Source organism: Haliaeetus albicilla, chromosome 17 (genome assembly GCF_947461875.1).
Source record: "Haliaeetus albicilla chromosome 17, bHalAlb1.1, whole genome shotgun sequence".
NCBI classification, from domain to species: domain Eukaryota; kingdom Metazoa; phylum Chordata; class Aves; order Accipitriformes; family Accipitridae; genus Haliaeetus; species Haliaeetus albicilla.
In genome coordinates, this window is record NC_091499.1 from 3,971,968 (window position 1) to 3,991,107 (window position 19,140).

Here is a 19,140-nt window from a genome sequence, read left to right on the forward strand (position 1 = left end):
GGATAGGCTAGTAAGCTTCTCTCATTTGTTCAGACAGGCTTTTTTTGGCATCTAGTTAAGGCACACACTCCCCAACACCTCCTCTATCCCTTTTTTTCTAGACTGTGAAATAAAAGCACTTAGCCAACCTCTTAACCAATTTATATAGTTTTTAATGCCAGCAGTCATATTTGTCTAAACACACAATCTAGCTTATATGTGACTAGCTGAAATGGATTTACCAGAGGAATAAGAGGACTTAAATCCTGTATTGCCACTGCTCAGTGCAGTAAATTTTTCTGGGACTTCCAGATGTACAGTTGTTACACATGCAAATTGTCTGTTGTGTTGCGAATGCATCAGACATATCGTACATGTGCAGATCAAACGGAGAGCATGTCCACAGAATCCACTGGACCTTGTGCACCACAGCGGCCTCCTCTGCAACACGTGCCCTTGTACTATTGAGTCAACACAATCCCTGGTACATAAAGTTCACTGTCCAGACATGGCACAGTGCAGACCTTCATACTTTCTCCAGCATTTTCCAGATGAAATACAGAAGCATCCGTTTTCACGTGTTGTGATGCAGTGTGATGCACACTTCTTTCTTCTGCCTCTGTACTAGGCACTCCTAGCAAAAACCAAGGTACAACAGTTTAGATGTTATCTCTGGAGGTTATCATTATCAGCTGACTTTGTTTTAGGCAACTCTACCATTACACAGGTGTGAGTGGTATTAAAAAGCATGTCAGCTGGGTGTAATTTACTTTACTGGGCAGTTGGCCAGTAAATACATCCACTCAGGAAGATTCAGGTGAGCAGTAGCTCACGTAACTGCACTCCAAGTGGCTACATTCAAACCATTTTGAGTCTGGAAGCTGAGCAGACAGATTAATACGTCCTAAGGTAAGAAGCCTTACTGAAAGGCAAGAACATCAAGGCTAAGACCAGCTTAGAAGAGTCTAAAATATACATTAGGGAGGTGTCTCCTACATCTTCTTTTTCTTTAAACAAAAGAGCCTCTTTTTATTAAATCTGTACTTGACTTTATTTGACTCTGTAATCACAATGATTTTCCCACATCTTAAAGAAGTGAAAATTATTAAGACAAAAAGATGCGTTACTTTATAATGTTATAGAAGTTAGCTCTGTGAATTATAGTTTTCAATGTACAGCTTACATCTATTAGCTTTAGCAATATCTGGGTTGTTTAGTTTTGCTTTTTAATTGGATCGTAAACAGCACTGTAAGAAAGCTTTGTGTTTAGCTACATTGCATTACATTTGCTGTCAGCTAGGCATAGACAAAGTCACTGCATCTCAACTGCTTGCACAGATTTGTTACATTGCCCCATTTTAATAAAGTTTCAGTCATTGTATGAGGTAGGCAGATACCTGCCACTATAGGTACCTCATTCCTCAATGGCTCCATCAGACCTTCTTTCCAGTCACTGTACAACTCTGGAGGATCTTAAATCCAGAGGCTCTTATGAGTTTTATGGTAAGCTGCTTGGCCATGAAGTCTTCATTCTAATATGCTCATAAACAAGTCATCTCTCTGTCATTCTTGACTCTGGCCTTTACTTAGCAGTGAATTGGCTGCTACATAAAACATGAACAGTACATGCATGAAGACTGATACTATAGTTCTTTTGTCCAATAGTTGAATGGTTAGAAAAGTCACCCAGGACAGGAGACACTTACCCAAGGTGAGGTCTCATCTGTGCTTGCAAAATTCAGAACCTTTTCAGGAGGAATGACCAAATCTCTGGGCTGTAGGGCATTTTAGAGTAATGAAGCTTCTCTAATTCCCTCTGTTCACCATTAGTCCTACTCTTTCATATTATAACTAAGTGTTGGTCTGAAAGGGAAAGACTACTCACTTTTGCAATCTGTAGTTAAGGTTTTCACTGAAGAAAAGATGTCCGACCGAAGATGTTAAGCATCAGTCACTACAAACCCCTCGTCACCTCAGACTGGCTAATTACTATGTGTCTGATCTCGGTCAAGAGCCAACAGCAAGCTATATATGCCTTTGTCCCACTGAGGTATTTGTATCAAATGTGTTTTTAATGTGCAGCCTTAGATAACCAATGGAAGATTTGGTGCAGGTTCAGTCAGGGTGCACTCTGACTCACCAAGGAGAGAATAGGGAGAAAGCATTACTCTTATTGAAGCAGTTGTTAATTGGCCAGCCAGGTACACAAGATAACATCTGCTCTAACAAAGAGACACCTCTAAGGAAGAAAAAAAAATACTTATTTTAATTAAGAGGGATGGTCATATTATCTCCCAAATAAGAAAGAAATCAATGCATTTAAGGAAAAACAGATTAGATCTGTTTAGACTCCTGGGGAAGACTTACAAAAGAGGTTTGGTTATAAAAAGCAAGTGTCTTACACGAGGAAAAGGACATAACCTGAGGCCTAACTTATACAGAAAATAGAACTCTTTAGAAACTGAATGTTTGGGAAATCTTGCAGAATAACAGCTGGATAAAAGGGGAGACATACTGCTGACATAGTCCCTGTGTCAGTAGAGCAAACATCAGTTTTATTTTATTTCCTTTTTTGTGTCTTATAAACATTTGTAACTGTGTCCTATTTTTTATTTGTTTTATCTCAGTCTGGCTTGAGTTAAGTTTGTTTTCAAAGTGTAAGCGGACAGCAAAAAGTCTTTACTTCTTTCTTTAAAATTGGACACTGAGACAACTTAGCTCCAGTTGCCATAGCTCCACAGCACATTCTTCAGAGAACCCCCAGGTAATACCAGAGTTGTGGGATACGCTGTAGGATTGTGTGGGAGCAGCAGGTGGTATCACAAGATACAGGCGAGGAGCAGCTGACAACGAGGAGGGTTCTTAGTCATGCAGCTAAGATATGAAGGACCAGGTATGAAACCTGAGGGTCTTCAGAGAGCCTGTAACACTGACGTTTGAACGCTCCATCTGCTGGGTCAGTGATACTGAGTGGCGCAGGAACCGGAACGCAGGTGCCAATCCCCGTCTTCCTGCGGTATGGCTACCAAGTCCGTGCTTTGCTTCACCCTCTGGCCCAATCCATAGTTCTGTTCACTGAGCACCTACTTCAACAAGAAGGGCTGAGGGTACTCTCACGCCAGAATACACTGTAGTCTGGGGTTAGGTCATCTGCTGTGAAATATCTATTTAACACCCCTTCTGCAGAGAAGGAAATTGAACTCGCCTCTTCTATCTCACACCCACTGAGCTGTTGGATAAAGGGGGGACGTACCGCTGCCCATCTTCGAGGTGAACCTAACTTCAGATTTTGAGAGGTAACATGTACACATCTAGCTCCAAAAGAGAGCTCAGCTCTCTTTTGCATCACCAGAGCAATGAGCATCATTTCAGTGCCTGATCACTTAGTATGTTTGCTTCTGCCATTCTCATTTTGTGGCTTAACTTTCTTCCTGCATTACGGTTGGCATCTCCGGAGCCTAATTCAAAGCACTCTCTGAGGAGACTGGACATGTGCTGTTTTTAGTTTTATCTGTCCATTCAATCTAAAATAGCGTAGGATGTTGTAACAGTAACAGTGATGGAAACCCAGCCTCTGTTCTTCCCCTCATCAATTCCCTTTCACACTTATTCCTCTCCCTGATGGTCACAGCTGGCCTTGAAACTTGAACTGATGATCCTACGCTTTATTGCTAATCTTGTCATTTGGAAGAAACATTAGCGATAGCTACAACCCTGATGCAGGCTTTGACGTTCTTAATTTCCAGGATAAACTTCTGAGCCCCTAATCTTTTCCAGCCCCTGGAAATGTAGAATTTACAAGGATCCTTTTTGCGAAGAGTCCCTGTGAATAATAGTACAGTGTGGAAGATTTCATGAGTTGATCATTGGGAAAACACTACTTGACAGTTTTTCCTTAGATCACCATAAATCTACCTAAATATTTATAGTCTGAACAAACAAATATGAAAGACTTTACTGATTTTGTGAAGAGTGAAAGCTAATAAAATATTTGTTGGACTCTTTTTTACTACTAAATGTGTGATAATGTTATCCTATAAAATGAACCTAATTGAAACTGAGCAATTTTATAAATATCCAAAATGCTACTAAACTCACTACTGCAAACTTTGAGAATCTACATTTTAACATAGCAAGTCTCTATATGACTTTGCCCTAAGAAACCAAATATGTCACACAGCAACTTAAATGAGGAGCCTGATCTGTAAATGTACCCACAGTTAAGTAATGCGTGCTCGCAAAATGTAACATGATCCCTGATGTCTTGGTCATTCAGCATTATCAGTTTTATCTCCCTTTCACAGTAAACCAACTTAGCAACGCTATATTGAAATGAAAGACAAAATTAGAGTACAGACTGATAATAAATGAGAGCTTATCAGGAAGGAAGGGAGACAGCAATTCACTGTAGAATTTGTAGTAGAGCTGGCCAGTTTGCTTCAGTTATTGTTTTTATGAAAATAAGAAATATCCCTCTGTTGCTTCTTGTAGTTTCTAGGAAATCGTTATCTTGGGACAAGATATCCTGGAAGGGAGGTGTGGCCTCTTGTCTGCTCCATTCATTCTGGAGGTCCATGGGGAAAGAAGTTGTAGTTCTCATAAATCCTCAGCAGATACCTACATCCTTTGGCAGTGCATGCATAGCAGGAACACCCAGTACTTAATCCTATGCTACTTTCTCTGAGAGCATCTACAGGGTCAGAGATGAAGCTATGGAAAGTGATTGGTTTCCCTCATTTTTTTGATGCACCAACACTCAACCTCTTTGGAGATTTTCTCTATAATCTTGGGAAAGGGGGGAGAACGCTCTTGGTCAAATATTCATGCATTAGACTCTTTAAAATACAGAAGTAGAGCTGAGTGACTGTAGTGCGTCTGATGTTGTTCAAAACCATGAATGGATCCTGTAACTCTAATAATGAAACATCTGCATTATAGCAGTAGTACAGAGCACCAGTAATTAAGAACTATGCAGTAGGAGGCAGGAAATTCCTAGTATTTGTCTCATCCTGTTTTTGTCATATCAGTCCTTTAGAATTTCTTTTCCTTTTACACTCTGATGCACTTGCAGTATGCTAATGACAGGGCAACTATTGATTACAGCGCACCTTATGCACACTGTGTACTAGATCATGCCCTAAACTGTACGAACAGGAAAGTTATAAAGAGTAATAAAATATTCCCCCAAGCATTAATGCTCACTTCCATAGCTCCCCTTTTGATGAACCATTTGTATATAGTAGTCAAACTGATAACCAAGGTAATTTTTGATCTTGCCTTGGACCTTTCTATGAGTTGTACATTATTAGAAAGTTAATGTAACAATGTATGCTTATAACTAAATGGCTCTGTTATAAAACCTACTTTTCAGGGTTTAATATCTCACCTGGTTTAAATCACATTGGAATAAAACTTGGTTTCCAGCCCAGATGCACATTTGTTTTACAAAAAAAATTATTCAAATACAATTTATTTTTGATGTAAAGATCAGCAAGAAAAATATTTTTTCAAGGATTTCTACTTTCTTTGGCAAAAAAATAAATTCACAAGTATGTCATTGAGGAAAAATAAACAGTTCAATGCCTGAACTGGAAAAGCGGCCTTATTCTTTAGGAAAATGAACTCCTTACAGGATTCTGGTTGGAGATCCAATTGCAAGATATTCATCACCCAGCTTTTTCTTCTGATACCGCACAAATCCAGACATCCTTTTTGGGACATTTGTGGTATTTTAGACATGTAGTCATAAGGCAGTTATTTTTGTCCAGTCTATTTCTTTTCATTTCCATGATTTCATGCATTAGTTTTTCTAAATTGTGTGAGGGGAAAAAAAGCCCTAAGTCATAATGACACGTTAACAATTTCAGGGTAAACAATACTTTGTTAGACTACAGTTTTCTGTGTGACATTATTAAGCAAAGCGTGTTTCCATCCACCTTTTCTTTGTGTTTTTTTTTCTTTCATTCCTTTTTTTTTTTTTTTTTTTACTTTAGGAAAAACCATGGAGATAAACCAGATGTTGCCATATACTACTGGTAGGGATAAGATTGATCACAGTAGAAATTATGCATACTAAGAGTTAGGTCATGTCTCAGGCATATGGAGATGCACAACTGAAAGGAGACTTCTGCAGTTGAACCTTCCCTATGGCTTCCCTGGGATTTTAGGTCCAGGTGCAAAGAAGTAAGCAGGTGTTGGAAGGACTTTATCCTCACTAATGTGCCAGCCAGCACATCTGAACAGGCACAATGATGTATGTAATCTGCTACTCAGAAGGGCCATGAGCTTCTTTCCTATCTTTTACTAGGCTAAAAAAATTTCTTATGTCTGCATTTTCCATGTGCTTCTCATCATTATATGTCATTCTTTACTGAGAATAGAGTTGGAATACCAAAGTCTGTCCTAAAGGAAAAACAGCACCTAGTTGAACAGGGGGAAAAAAAAGAAAAAGTATAATAATGTACATACCCAAGAAGTAGGGATTATTGAAATTATCTCAGGAGAAACAATATCATAATTTCTTAACTTCTATGTAGTTTGCTTTCTATAAAGCTGTTATTAAATACTTAAATAACAGCTTCTTGCTGTTATTTAAGTAATGTAACTTAATGATCGAAAAGATTTCTCATCCTACTTTAAGCGCAGATAACATTCATCAAAGAAATTACTAAAGTAAGCTACCATCATGTATGTATAGCCAAGGTGTTAATTCTTCATTCATGATGATCAAAACCCAGGCAACTACTTGGATCACTACTTGCCAACGGGGAAAGAACAGTTAACGGTATTGTTAACTTCCTTCTTCTCTGTCTCACAGCATCTCCATCCAAAAACAATCTTTCATTTGAAAAAAATTCTTCAAAATAAACTAACAAGGTAGACAGTGTACAATATGAGGTGAAGTCCATTTACTGAGTGGTTTTGACAGCAATGTCATAGCTGATTTTGATTTTTCAATATGTTAAAGTAGACAAAACAATGCAATTAGTAAGACATGTATATTATTAATTTTAAAAAATATGTCAATAGTAAGTGGTAAACTATGTCATGAGACCGAGAATAATACTGCAAAATAAGGGAAACATAGTTGATAGCATATCAAATGTGGCTTGATTATCAGTGTGTGTCAGATTGGCAGTTGTGTCTGTGAATGATTTTTTTTTTTATTCTACAAAAATGCTTCTATCCTATAAACTACATTTCCATTTCAACATCTGAGACAGTCATATTGTTGTTTTCAGTAGTGAGCATCACTTACATATCATGCAATATTGCATAATACATTATTAAAGAGTAAAAATCGCATTATTTCTTCTATGTCATACATGTTTAAAATGCTTTTCTGTACATCATTTGGCCATCTTTTTTATTGCACAGTATGTTCCCAATCCTTGATTAGAACTAAGAAGTTTACATTAAACTCTGAAAAGGTTTTGAAAGGACACTCCGGCATTCCTCTAACTGTAAGACTACTCTGAGAAGGACAGGCTCACAGGCAAATGTTGGAGCTGAGGTTTTTCTAGTGCTTATGCCGTATTAGCCATAGATCCATGGGCCCAAATGACATCCTGCTTAGACTTTTTCCCCTACTTCCCTCCTTCCCCTGCTCTTTCCCCTGCCTCAGCTGCAGGATGACACAGGATCTGCAACGGTGAATCTATGCTTCTTGGGAATTCCTTTGCTTGTACCATGGGAATTCTGCCAGGTTGATTAAATCTTCTGTAGCTCAGTGGAACAGTACAAAATTGCCAATAATGGGCATGAAGCTACATCTATATTTGCTATGTATTTTCAATTTGGTAATTTTCCTTGATATAAATAGAACATGTGTTAATAGTACCTGTCACTCCTTTATAGCTTTCTGCATAACAAGAAAGATTCACGGGAATAATAGGTGCCCTTTTGCATATTCATATGCTAACCCTAAACATTAGACACAGAGTCAAAGAAAATCACAACGAAAAGGAATGAAACTTCCAAATGTGAGAGAGATCCTGGTTGGCCCAGAAGAGTTGCATTATAAGAGGGACAGATCATAGATGGGGGACTTCATAAAAAGTGTAGCACTGAGATACACTAAATATAATACATTAGTTTTAACTCTATGTTTCCCCTCCTTATTTACTTTATACCTAAAACCAAATACTGGTTTTATGGCAGCAAGTCAAAATGTCCAGCATCTCTGAGTGAGTTAGCAATCATACATTTACAATTGAAGTGTATCACTGAAAAAACGAACAATTAAATGTAAAAAGTGTCCATGTTAGACTGACTGCTCCTGCCGTGTCAATGGGTGTCTTATTGTTAAATTCAATTAGAGCACTTCCTTCATTTCAGAGTGCTTTTGGAAATTCCACTAAAATTTTCAGTAGAATTCAAGAAGTTTTGCAAAATGTGTAGTGTATTTTTTTATTTTTTTGTAATACCTGGTGATATAGTACAACACTGAACTGCTCAGCTAATGTATGACTGGAATTTTGTGTTTGCACAAGTGACTTGAAGAACAGAATGAGCCCCTCTAAACCTGGTGGACTGCCCATGATTTATACTAATTTAAATATAATTATAATTGTAACAGATGTTTTGTTTTAAATTAAACTGGTCTCTGTGGTTGTCTACCTTTTATAATTAGAGCTTGTCTAACTCTGTGCATTGGACACCATCTGCAAAGATTTAGCGCTAACTGTATGCATTGTGCATCCAGTGCTTTTCAGCATAGGGTGAATTCAATATATTAAATCTTATTCTCAGGATGAATAATACCATCCTTTTGTTTTAAAACATGTCACTTTCTCTTAAGCTATCATGCTTTAATATTTAATCAGCACAGATAAATGCATTTCATTTGGCCTTAACTGTGTGTCACAATAAGGTAAGAGACAGGAAAGCTAATGAAATAAATTGCTTAAGTTATGCAGAAGATAATGCTTCAGGATTTAGAATATGTAACTATATTTTTTCAGAGTGGATGTTGATTTAGCCTGTGGCTCTCTGAAAGACACAATTTGTGAAGGAGAGCTAATAGACGGCTTTAGTGCCTTGAAGAATTGGTGATTTTCTCTCAGTTATTTCCCTCAGTTGCCGTTTGTTTTGTTTATTACAGGATACTGTTCCGAAGACAATAGCGTGTAAGGGTTACATCTGGTGTGTGTTCAAAAACTAGTGGCGCAAAATGCCAAGGTGGGCTGGGGTGAACTGCGCTCTGAGAGCAGGCTTGAGATAACCAATTGCCTTTGCATGAGGGCCCCGGCATATAGAATCCCTCACAAAGGTGGGTTGTCGAGGCAGAAGAGGTGAAACAAGGGTGATCACAGGGACTGGAGATTATTATTCCCCCACCTTGTTTCTTCCCCCTTCGTTTTTCTTTTTTCAAGTCATTTAGTGACCTGAGGTGAAATGGCCAGGAATTGACAGCGCACAGGCTGCTGCTTACAGCAGAGTCGTTGCAGTTGCTCCCTGGACATGAAAGGAGGGGAAAAAAGATGAAAGAAACCCAATTGTTGTTCTCTAAACACAACATATGTAAAGATAATAGGTTTGCTTTGGATGAAACCAACCCCTTTTTCCTGTAGAAATGATTTCCCCCCCTGCTGCAGTTCAGGAAAAAGGAGAGATGATTTTTTTGTCTCTCCCTCTCCCTCTCCTTACCCGCACAAAGAAAACGTGGGTTGATACCATTTTTATTGTTCTGCTGGGGTGGGTTTCAGACCTTGCATTAGCATATTGAATGTCTAATTGAATTTGGGGGCTGTGTTAATCATCTTGTTTTGTTTAGGGGCGGTTGGCAAAAGGTGCCAGCAAATGATCGCTTTGGCTTGGGGTTAGCGTGGTGCTGCCACCCCAAGAAAAAGAAATCGAGAAGGGGGAGGGAGCTAGGGAAAGGCGAGTTGACTGAGTGATGTCTGGAGGGCGAACTCGTGTGTCTCTTTGGTGATGTTGTGTGCTGCTGTACTGAAATCCACCCCTCTGCCGGAGCTAAGGCCAGAGTTGGAGGCATCTGATGCTGCCGTTTCCAGGGTGAAATTTCTAAGGCTGATCACTAAAAACAACAACCGAAAACCCAAAAATCCTCAGCAAAAAAATAGCTGTCAGAACAGGAGATCCGGCATCTCCCGGTCCAACTGGCATAACCCAGACAGACGTTTGAAAACCATCTGCCTTTAAACTAGCCACATGCACGAGACGGGGGGGTGGGGGGAGTGGGGGTGGGGGGGGGTGTAAAAAAAAAAAAAGAAAAAAAAAAAGAAAAAAGACGCTACAACTAAGAAACACCACATTTTTTACAAAAGGGAGCCGGTAGGAAAGGAAAGGAGAGGGGTGAAAAAAAAAAAAAAAAGCGCGAGAAAAAAAGCCTCCCCCTCTTCCCCCGATGAGTTTTTCGCAGTGCTCTGGTGAGGCTCGGAGGTGGCTGGCAGCGCAGGGGGCGGCTGCTGCCGCGGCTGGCGGGGCTCCGCGCAGCGCAGCGCGGCGCGCCGGCTTTTCAGCACCACCGCGCCGGACAGCTCCGCTGGCCGCTGCCCGCTCCGCGCTCCGCACGGCGGGGGCCGGTCCTGTCCCCCCCCTCCGCCAACAAGTACCTCTCCGCTTGTCCGGGAACTACACTACACTCCCCTCGCATTCAACTGCATTGTGTCCTCACGGAACTGGCCGTCAGGCGTAATTATCCCCGGTTTTTCCCTCCTCCCCCCCCCCCCCCGCCCCCCCCCATCCCTCTCTCTTTCCTTTGCAGGAACGACTCTTTGGGAACCTGGTCCACCCAGGGATGTAAAACTGTGCTTACCGATGCATCCCATACGAAATGCTTATGTGATCGTCTCTCTACCTTCGCCATTTTGGCTCAGCAACCTAGAGAAATAGTAAGTAACAAAGCGGGAGGGGGGGGTGGGGGGGGGATATCCAGTTTTAATGCAAAAGGCAATAGCGGGGGGGCCGCGGGGGTGGGGGGGGAGCTGATGGAGCTTTGCTCTCAGGTATATTTCAGACGTTGCGTTGAGGAATTGTTTAATATTGCAGGTAGGGAAATGTTAGTCTCCCGGTGTCCACAGTGTCTCAGAGAAAAGAATTCCAGATTCCGTGATACAACTAAATCCTAGTGAAATTTGCATGTTCTTGAACTCTGAATTTTGCAGAGAAAGCCTTCTAATTGTGATGCAAATGTGTTGGAAACTTTTGTATTGAACAATTATCAACTTAACAAGCTTTTCAAAGGTTGCAAGCCTTTCCAGGGGAATGTGCAGGGCTGTATTATTGCTCTTGGTAGGAAAACCCTAGATACTGTAGTTAAACAGATTGCAGATCTGCATTGGACGTTTTCAGCACAGATTTTCTATGTAGTCTGTGGATATGATGTAAGAGAAATAATCAAGTTTTCATGAGAAAGGGGGACATTGAGTGCATAAGCAGACACTCCCAGTATTACTGAATGTAAAAAGAGCTAAAAAGCAAATATTTGTGAAGTTATCCTGCTAAGGCATAATTTCATTTTCCTGGGTTTGGAAGCGTATGATCAGACTCTTTTTAATGGCAAAGTAGACCAGTTTGGAACAAAGTGGTTGAAATAAAATGTTACTTTCTGCCTGAGATCTGGCCTAAAAGTACATCGGTCTTATCTCCTGTTTGGGTGACAAAAGATATCTTGATAAATGTAATTTATAATACAACCCTGAGGCTTTAAAAAGCATTTTGGTAAACCAGGCACAGTATCCTTTGAAACTTTTAGATCTAAATTTTTTCCATTTGTATTAGCAAATACCATGTCTGTTTCAGAACATGAGCACATATACATACAGAGGAAAAACCTCTACCTGATATCTGATGATAAGAGTTTCTTTTACGGGAGGGAAAGCTAGTTTGTTTTCAAGGTCATTTATTTATTTTCATTTTTTATTAATACACAGAACACAAATGAAATAATTCTAAATTTGCAGCTTCTTTACGGAAGGCTTATGATATTGTTGCCATAGATATCTTGCCATTCCTTCTAGACAATCGGATGCCCAAGGAAATTAAGCATGTGAGAACAGTGGATTGAAGTCAAAGTTATTAAAAGTCAGAAAGTTTGGTAATTCTGCAACAAGCATGAATCAAATTCTGGGACAAATTACTGGGTGGTCTTTAATATATCACAGTGAAACCAAGCTGTTTGTTTAATACATAATTCTAAATATTGCTGCTTCTCAAGAGGAATATGTCTTTTAATTAATTTTAACTGGGGAGTAGTTTAAACTTGTGCTACCGTCATACCCTCCTGTTACATTGTAATATTACTACTTTCTTTATTTTTCAAAATATCGTGCAGGTATTGTAAGGCATTTTAAAGCTCAAAGGCCTCTGAGGAATGTATCAATAATTAAACAGATCTTGGAGTTATGTATGGATCAGTTTTGGAATTAAGTTGATTTCTGCTTCATAAGTAATATTACTGAAGGTATCTGTGACAGTGTGGCTGCTTTTATCATTCTGCTTTTTGTTGCTTTTTTTCCTTTTGACTTGTTTTAATTGCTGGAGGATGGTTTTTCTTCATGGTTGTCTGTTGTAACCTACAGATCATGGAATCATCTGGTACACCCTCAGTGACCTTAATTGTAGGCAGTGGTCTTTCATGCTTGGCCTTGATCACCCTAGCAGTTGTCTATGCAGCACTATGGAGGTATGTAATGGATTGACAAAGCCGGATGTGAATACATGGTTATATTTAGTTGAATTAAAATTTAAAGAGAGCATTAGATGCAACATTTATTACTTGGAAAAGAAAAAAAAAACCAAAATGTAGTGCATGTTTTGACACCTAAATTTGTTGATGTGATTGATTAGTTTTACTCTCCTGGCCTACTGGTGATGGTATAGCCCAGTCTTCTCCTTCCCCTCTTCAGTGTGAATGGTATTGCTCTCTCAGTGGGTTATTCATAGTGCTAATTAACGTTTTACAGGATTCCTCTATATGATGTATTTCATGTGAGGCTTCTGGCCTATACCTTTGACTGCTTTTCCTCTATTTACATTTTAAAACAAAACTTCCTATGTGACAGAAATGACACATCAAAGTGCCACATCAGGTATTGCAGATTTAAGGAGGTTCAGTCAAGTGGTTTTGAGTTTATCCACTTCGGTTATAAGTTTCAATGAAGACCATAAAATTAACTAGTCTCAAATACTGTAGTGGTACATTCCAGTAATAGACTTTCTTTCCATCTGGAGTTTACTATATTGAAATATTATATTGACTTAAAAGTGCAATAGATATTTATGGAATAAATTAATTGGAGAAGTAATGAGAAGTAGCATGATGTCTTAGTGTAGAAGAAATAGAAAAGTAACAGGAAAAGTCATGCAAAGTAATAAATATTATTAAAAAAGTGAACATGGGTTCTCATTTAACTTTTTCCCATAATAAAAGAAAAATAGGTTCTTATGCAAGTAAGAAGAAACACAGGGAAAAATAATAAATTATAGAGTAATGTAAAATTAATAGAATTTTGCTTTTAGAAGCAGCTTGATAATTTTACACCCTTTTCTCTTTCACTCTTTTATGTAGCCACAGAGACTCACAGGATTACACATATATATAATAAATATAGACTACCTAGTTACATAAGTTATAATAAAAAGAATATAAAAATTATCAGTTCTTGTTTGTGAAAGCTAAGAATTGACAGTATTTCAGGATATAATTCCCATCTGAAGAATTATAGTGTTATTTTTGCACTCCCTGATATATTTAGCACTTGGATGGAAATACTGTCATGCTCAGTGGAACTGGTCTTCTCCATTATTTAAATTAGATATAACGAAGAAATTTTTTACGATGAGGGTGGTGAGGCACTGGAACAGGTTGCCCAGAGAGGTTGTGGCTGCCCCATCCCTGGAAGTGCCCAAGCCTAGGCTGGATGGGGCTTTGAGCAACCTGGTCCGGTGGAAGGTGTCCCTGCCCATGGCAGGGGGGGTTGGAACTAGGTGGTCTTTAAAGGTCCCTTCCAACCCAAACCATTCTATGATTCGATGATTATGGTAACTTCCAAGTGGAGGAAAAAAATGTATGTGATGTGTTATGGACCTAGTGTGGGTTCTGCATCCAGCCGAAGAAAAGATAATTCATATAGATCTCAGTGTTCTATCAGTGAGATATTTTGAAAGTATTATGACAACTGAGTGGCCTGTCATTTGAATCATTAAAATTTGCCTTCAACATGTTTCTCAAGAGCACAAAGCAACCAACTATAGGGAGAAGATAGACACTGAAACTTATATGTATATATGTTTGTTATTGTAAATCTAGGGGTAGGGAGAAATTTGATATTTTGACCTTATGTCTGTATTTATATTTTGGAACACCCACCTTCCCTTTGAATGGCAGGGCCTGTTTAGAAGTGATATGAGGTAGAGGTATTCTGGTCTGAAGAAGGCCTGTGTGAACATTGTTTTATGGTTGATAGATTTGACCCCCCCCAACTGAAAATTCAAACTGAAAAATAAATTCAATGATGTCAGTCAAATATTACCTTTCCCTTCCCTTTCTTTCTTTTCCCTTCCCTTCCTGAATAGTGGGCTGGCAGAAAAACCTTCCTGGCTTAAGTCAATGCTATGAGCTCCCGCTTGCGCTGTATTTACTCAACCTCCAATATCCTTTATAGTCCATAGATACTCAGTGTTGGGAACTGGCCCAGGTGAATCAATAGTTAACAAATTAGAAAGTAGCAGCATACTGACTGTGTAGACAAAGGCACTAGACTTTCTGTATTTGTTTGCAAACATACAGAACTAGCCTTAACAACATTGTTATATTTTAAGGAAAAATGTGGTCTGTGGTATCTGTAACAGAAGTGTTGTTCTGTCTTCTCAACTGAAACTGTAATGCTGTATTACTTAGGTGATAGCTGAGCTAAAAGGACTCCAATTCATTTCATGTCCAAAGCTCAGCATTTCTCATGGGTTCTGTACCCTTTGTTGTGACCTCCTCAGAGTGTGAGCTATGGGTGTACAGCTCGGGAGGAGACAGCAATACTAACTAAGCTCCAGTGAGAAGCATGTAGTATATGTATGGCGTGGTCTTTGGAGGAACTGAGCACCCTGAACTTTCATTTACTTCAGTAGTCAACATTTACTTTGTTAGCAGCTCTGAAAATCAGGTCAATAAGGTACCTCACTTGAAACCATAATCATTCTCTTTCTGTCCTGTAGCATATAAAAGGTTGTATATAGAAAAATGAGGACATTTGCATCTTGTGAGGAAATAGGTGATAAGAATATTTGACTTCTTCATCCTAAACATACTTGTAAAATGAATATAAGTTTGCAAGAGAGGCTGTGTGATGCTCTGCTGTAATTTAATCTTTCTGTACAAACTTAGCTATTTTTTGGCATTAGGTCTTATGAAGATGAAGGCATTACAGTATTGTTGTTTCTTCATACAAGTTATTTTGTAAATGTGGTGGAACTTCAAGATTCATGTTATTTTTATCCCGATAACATGTTTCAAAACGCAGTGCCATAGTATCATCGACCAATCTGCATCTTATTTATGCATCGTGGCCCAGATCTCCTGTTTATGTAAATCACCATATTTTTGCTGAAGTTAGTCATTGTGAGTGGTCTATGCCAGCTGTGGATATTCCCAGGGAGGAGCAGAGAGCATAAGAAGTTCCTGACACGAATGCATGCAAGCCCGTTATTATCAGTATGGTGCTGTGCTAGAACAGTGTTGCCAGCAGTTTTTAAAAGAAGCATTGATAGATTATTTTTAAAATATAGCTAGATACTAAGAGGGAATTTCAGAATATCTATCAAAATATCATAGTTCCAATGTTTGTAATGTGATAGCTCCCTGAGCACTTGAAAGAGAGCACGCACTTTTCAGAGTATCTCCAATATTTGGTGTAAGAATTGCATCAAAGCTTTGTATGACTTACTAGTTGTTTTCCTTTTAGAAAAGTTGTGCCCTCTCTTTGTTTATTTGAACAGGTACATCAGATCTGAGAGGTCAATAATTCTAATCAATTTCTGCCTGTCTATTATCTCATCAAATATCCTTATCCTGGTTGGACAAACTCAGACGCATAACAAGGTATGATGATGGATTGTATTAAATTTGCACTTAAATATCGATATCTTTGTTTTATTTATGTTTAGGTCAAAATAATTACATCCATTTAGTCCTATACTCATAGGACTTGGCATTTTTGGTAAAGTATTAACAGACAAGGGAAAATATTTACCGTCTTTCGTAGTCTTTTTTTCCCCCTAAGAATCCCTTTTGGTATTGTTCCCTCTGGATAAGCTGTGTTCTCTGTGGTAGACTTGTATGTTTTATAACTAAATTTCAAAGCAAAAAAAGTTCAAAGACTCAACATCAAAAGCACAAATTCTGGTTCATTATAATAGTTGTAATAGGATTGTGCTACAGTGTTTTTGTCTTTTTAACAACACACTGGTACTCAAAAGGCAAGTAGAAATTGCTTGGAAGTTAGAGTACTACTCTTGAAAATGTGCAGAAACAGACATCATAACAAGCTATAGAACTGTTAATTCTCTGACTGATGTAGCTATAAGAAAGTAATAACCCTGCATACCTTACTTAGTGATATATTGCTGATTTATTACTAATCCGTTCTCGGTCTCTTTCGGAACGTTGTTGTCATTTGTCCCTCTCCTGTAGAGCCGGGCTGTGTCAGCGTTTTGAGGCATCACCCAGCGCCTAGTGATACTAGGCAAAATTCAGAAGTGACAATAAGTGGTTGCTTAAAATTAACTATAGCTACGTGCTAGCTTGGAATAGAAAATAGGATGTAATTGGTGAACAGGGCAGTATGTCAGAGAACGCTGTTAAGTTTTGGACTGAGCAAGTATCTGTAAAGTAATTCTTTATCCCACTGTGTTAAACTACTTAATGCACTGCTCATCTTAATTTTTCCAATATCTAATGAAATACATTCATCATCTGCTATAGGATAACTGGTGTTTCTACAACACACCTATAATTAATCATGTATTCTTTCCAAATGAGTGCTTAGAAATTTAGCTGCCGAAGTCTCATAAATTCAACACCAGTCACATAGCTGTTATTTGTAAAACATACCCAAAACATAGTCATTTCCAACACATGATTTATCAAAATTATTAAAATTAAGATATAAATATGTTTTAAAGTTTTGAAAGTAGGTAGAGGCACAAACAAAATATGGATTTGCAGAACAAACCCATGTGACTCACAGATTTTATTCAGGGGGAAAAAAGTCAGAAATGCGCAAGCAACATCAGAGTGCCAGAGTGGAGAAGAAGGATTAAACCTCTCTAGCATTTCAGCACTAACATGCATAGTCCTATATACTATTTTATTAAGTATTTCAAGAAGAAATACGGTGCAGTAGCTGAAAGTTCCTGTGTATATTGCCACTGTGGAATCAGGGTTTGAGGGCATCAGAACGACTGTGTGTGATAACACGCTCCCTAGGTATGCTGGCAGCCTTTCTCTGATGCTTGACTCAGGGAACTCTGAACTAAAAAACACCCTTAATCCAGTTCCTTTCTTTTAATCTTAATCTCCTTGAGCTCCCTCATTTCTGCTTCCTGAAGTCCTGAAAGTGCGGAGATACTGTATTGACTTATTTCTGAGAACAGCAGATCCTCAAAATGGAGATGTTCAGAGGAAATAATTGACAGAAAAAACAACACATCACAAAGTTTACATTTTGAATATATGGCCTGAAAAATGGCTCTAAAATACCACTTTTTACTACGCTTGTCTTCTTTTTGAGTCCACATCTTGCTTTTGATGCATGTACCACCTGGGAGCTTCTGGCCAGGGAGTACCTCTGATGGATCAAAAGCAGAATACATTTTTTTATACCGAGGAAGATATTCCTTGTTACAGACCAAAAATCTTTTTATCACTATGTCCACCGATATGTGAATAGATTGTAGCTCCAAGAGGCCGGCCTGTGAATGCACCATCAAGAAAATGGCCAGCTAAAGCCAGTGGTTAGCAAAAGCTTATTCAAATTAAAGCAATCAGATCCGGGTATGACTTCAGTGTGTTTGTAAGTAGGGATGTGTTTTGGCATCATGTGTTTGAATTCAAGCTCTGAATTTTTTATTTTCGAAGGTCATATATGACCAGAAGAAGCCAGTCTTTGATATGTAGTCCATAGATCTAGATTACAATACTGACATCTGTAGGAAAAATTATGCTTTCATTTTGCTGATCTGGAAAATTCAATCTGTAAATGGGAACTTTAGAAAGAAAATCAGGTCCTTACATATGGTTTCAGATGAAAACCCTTTTAGATTTGTTTCTGAGATTTTATTATTTACTAGAAATCAAAACATTTGGGGTTTTAGTGTTTGTTTGAAAATTTTGGGAGAAATCTTGGGAATATTTTTGTCAAGACAATGTAATATTCAAGCCAGCAGAAATTGTTTCTGAAAAAAGGCTGAGGTGGTGTTTTATGGCAAGAAAATGCACTCAGTTTTTTAATGTATCAGAGAAAATTTGAGAAACATGATATGCCAAGTTTGAGAGTTTATTTACTCTGTTCCATTCTCATTCTTATGTTCCTACTGTTCTCATATTATTGGGGCACCTAGTGAACATCCATATGATGCTGCTGATATTCACAAAGTTGAAGAATGCCCCTTTTTTCCATGCTTTAGTTTGGCTTTGCTTCTGAGTTCAAATTGTCCCCAGCTCTTTATTTGTGTATATTCCCTTTAAGAATAAGTGCCTGTAACCCATTGACGTCTGTGACACAAAGAAAAAAAAATATTGAGTCTCTTGGTCTGGATAAGTGCATGTTTTCTGTAATTTTCTTTCTGATTTACATAGATCATAGATACTTAGCGTGTTAGGTTTAGCTCTACTCTTTGAAGTCTGAGTATTTCCTCAATGTTTTTCCAAAAGCTTCTTTTAGTGAAGACTAAGTGAGCTGTTTGAATATCGCACTCTGGTTCAACTAAGTTCTGCCTTTTTTTCTGTAGAAAAAGATCATGGTATTTCCCACAGGCAGAAATGGACAAAATATTTACAGAGGACATGTAGAAGTAGTTTAAATTCTTGCAAGCTATCATAGCTTTTCCATTTCTAGTATTCTCTGTTCAAAAGTGATTTTTTTTTCTCCAGTTTCAGTAACTCGAGGATACCAACATTAGACTAGAGGTCTAGGTCATGAG

The 19,140-nt window shown here is 38.4% G+C and overlaps 1 protein-coding gene across 7 annotated transcripts in view; it reads left to right on the top strand.

Moving 5' to 3' along the window:
- Positions 1-19,140, top strand: part of ADGRB3 (adhesion G protein-coupled receptor B3) — a 460,870-nt gene that overhangs the window by 349,279 nt on the left and 92,451 nt on the right. For all 7 annotated transcript variants that reach the window (XM_069804588.1, XM_069804589.1, XM_069804585.1 and 4 more), the window contains 3 exons: positions 10,709-10,835; positions 12,525-12,628; positions 15,937-16,039. In XM_069804588.1, coding sequence (XP_069660689.1) covers positions 10,709-10,835; positions 12,525-12,628; positions 15,937-16,039 — 334 coding nt within the window. The remainder of the gene's footprint in view (positions 1-10,708; positions 10,836-12,524; positions 12,629-15,936; positions 16,040-19,140) is intronic.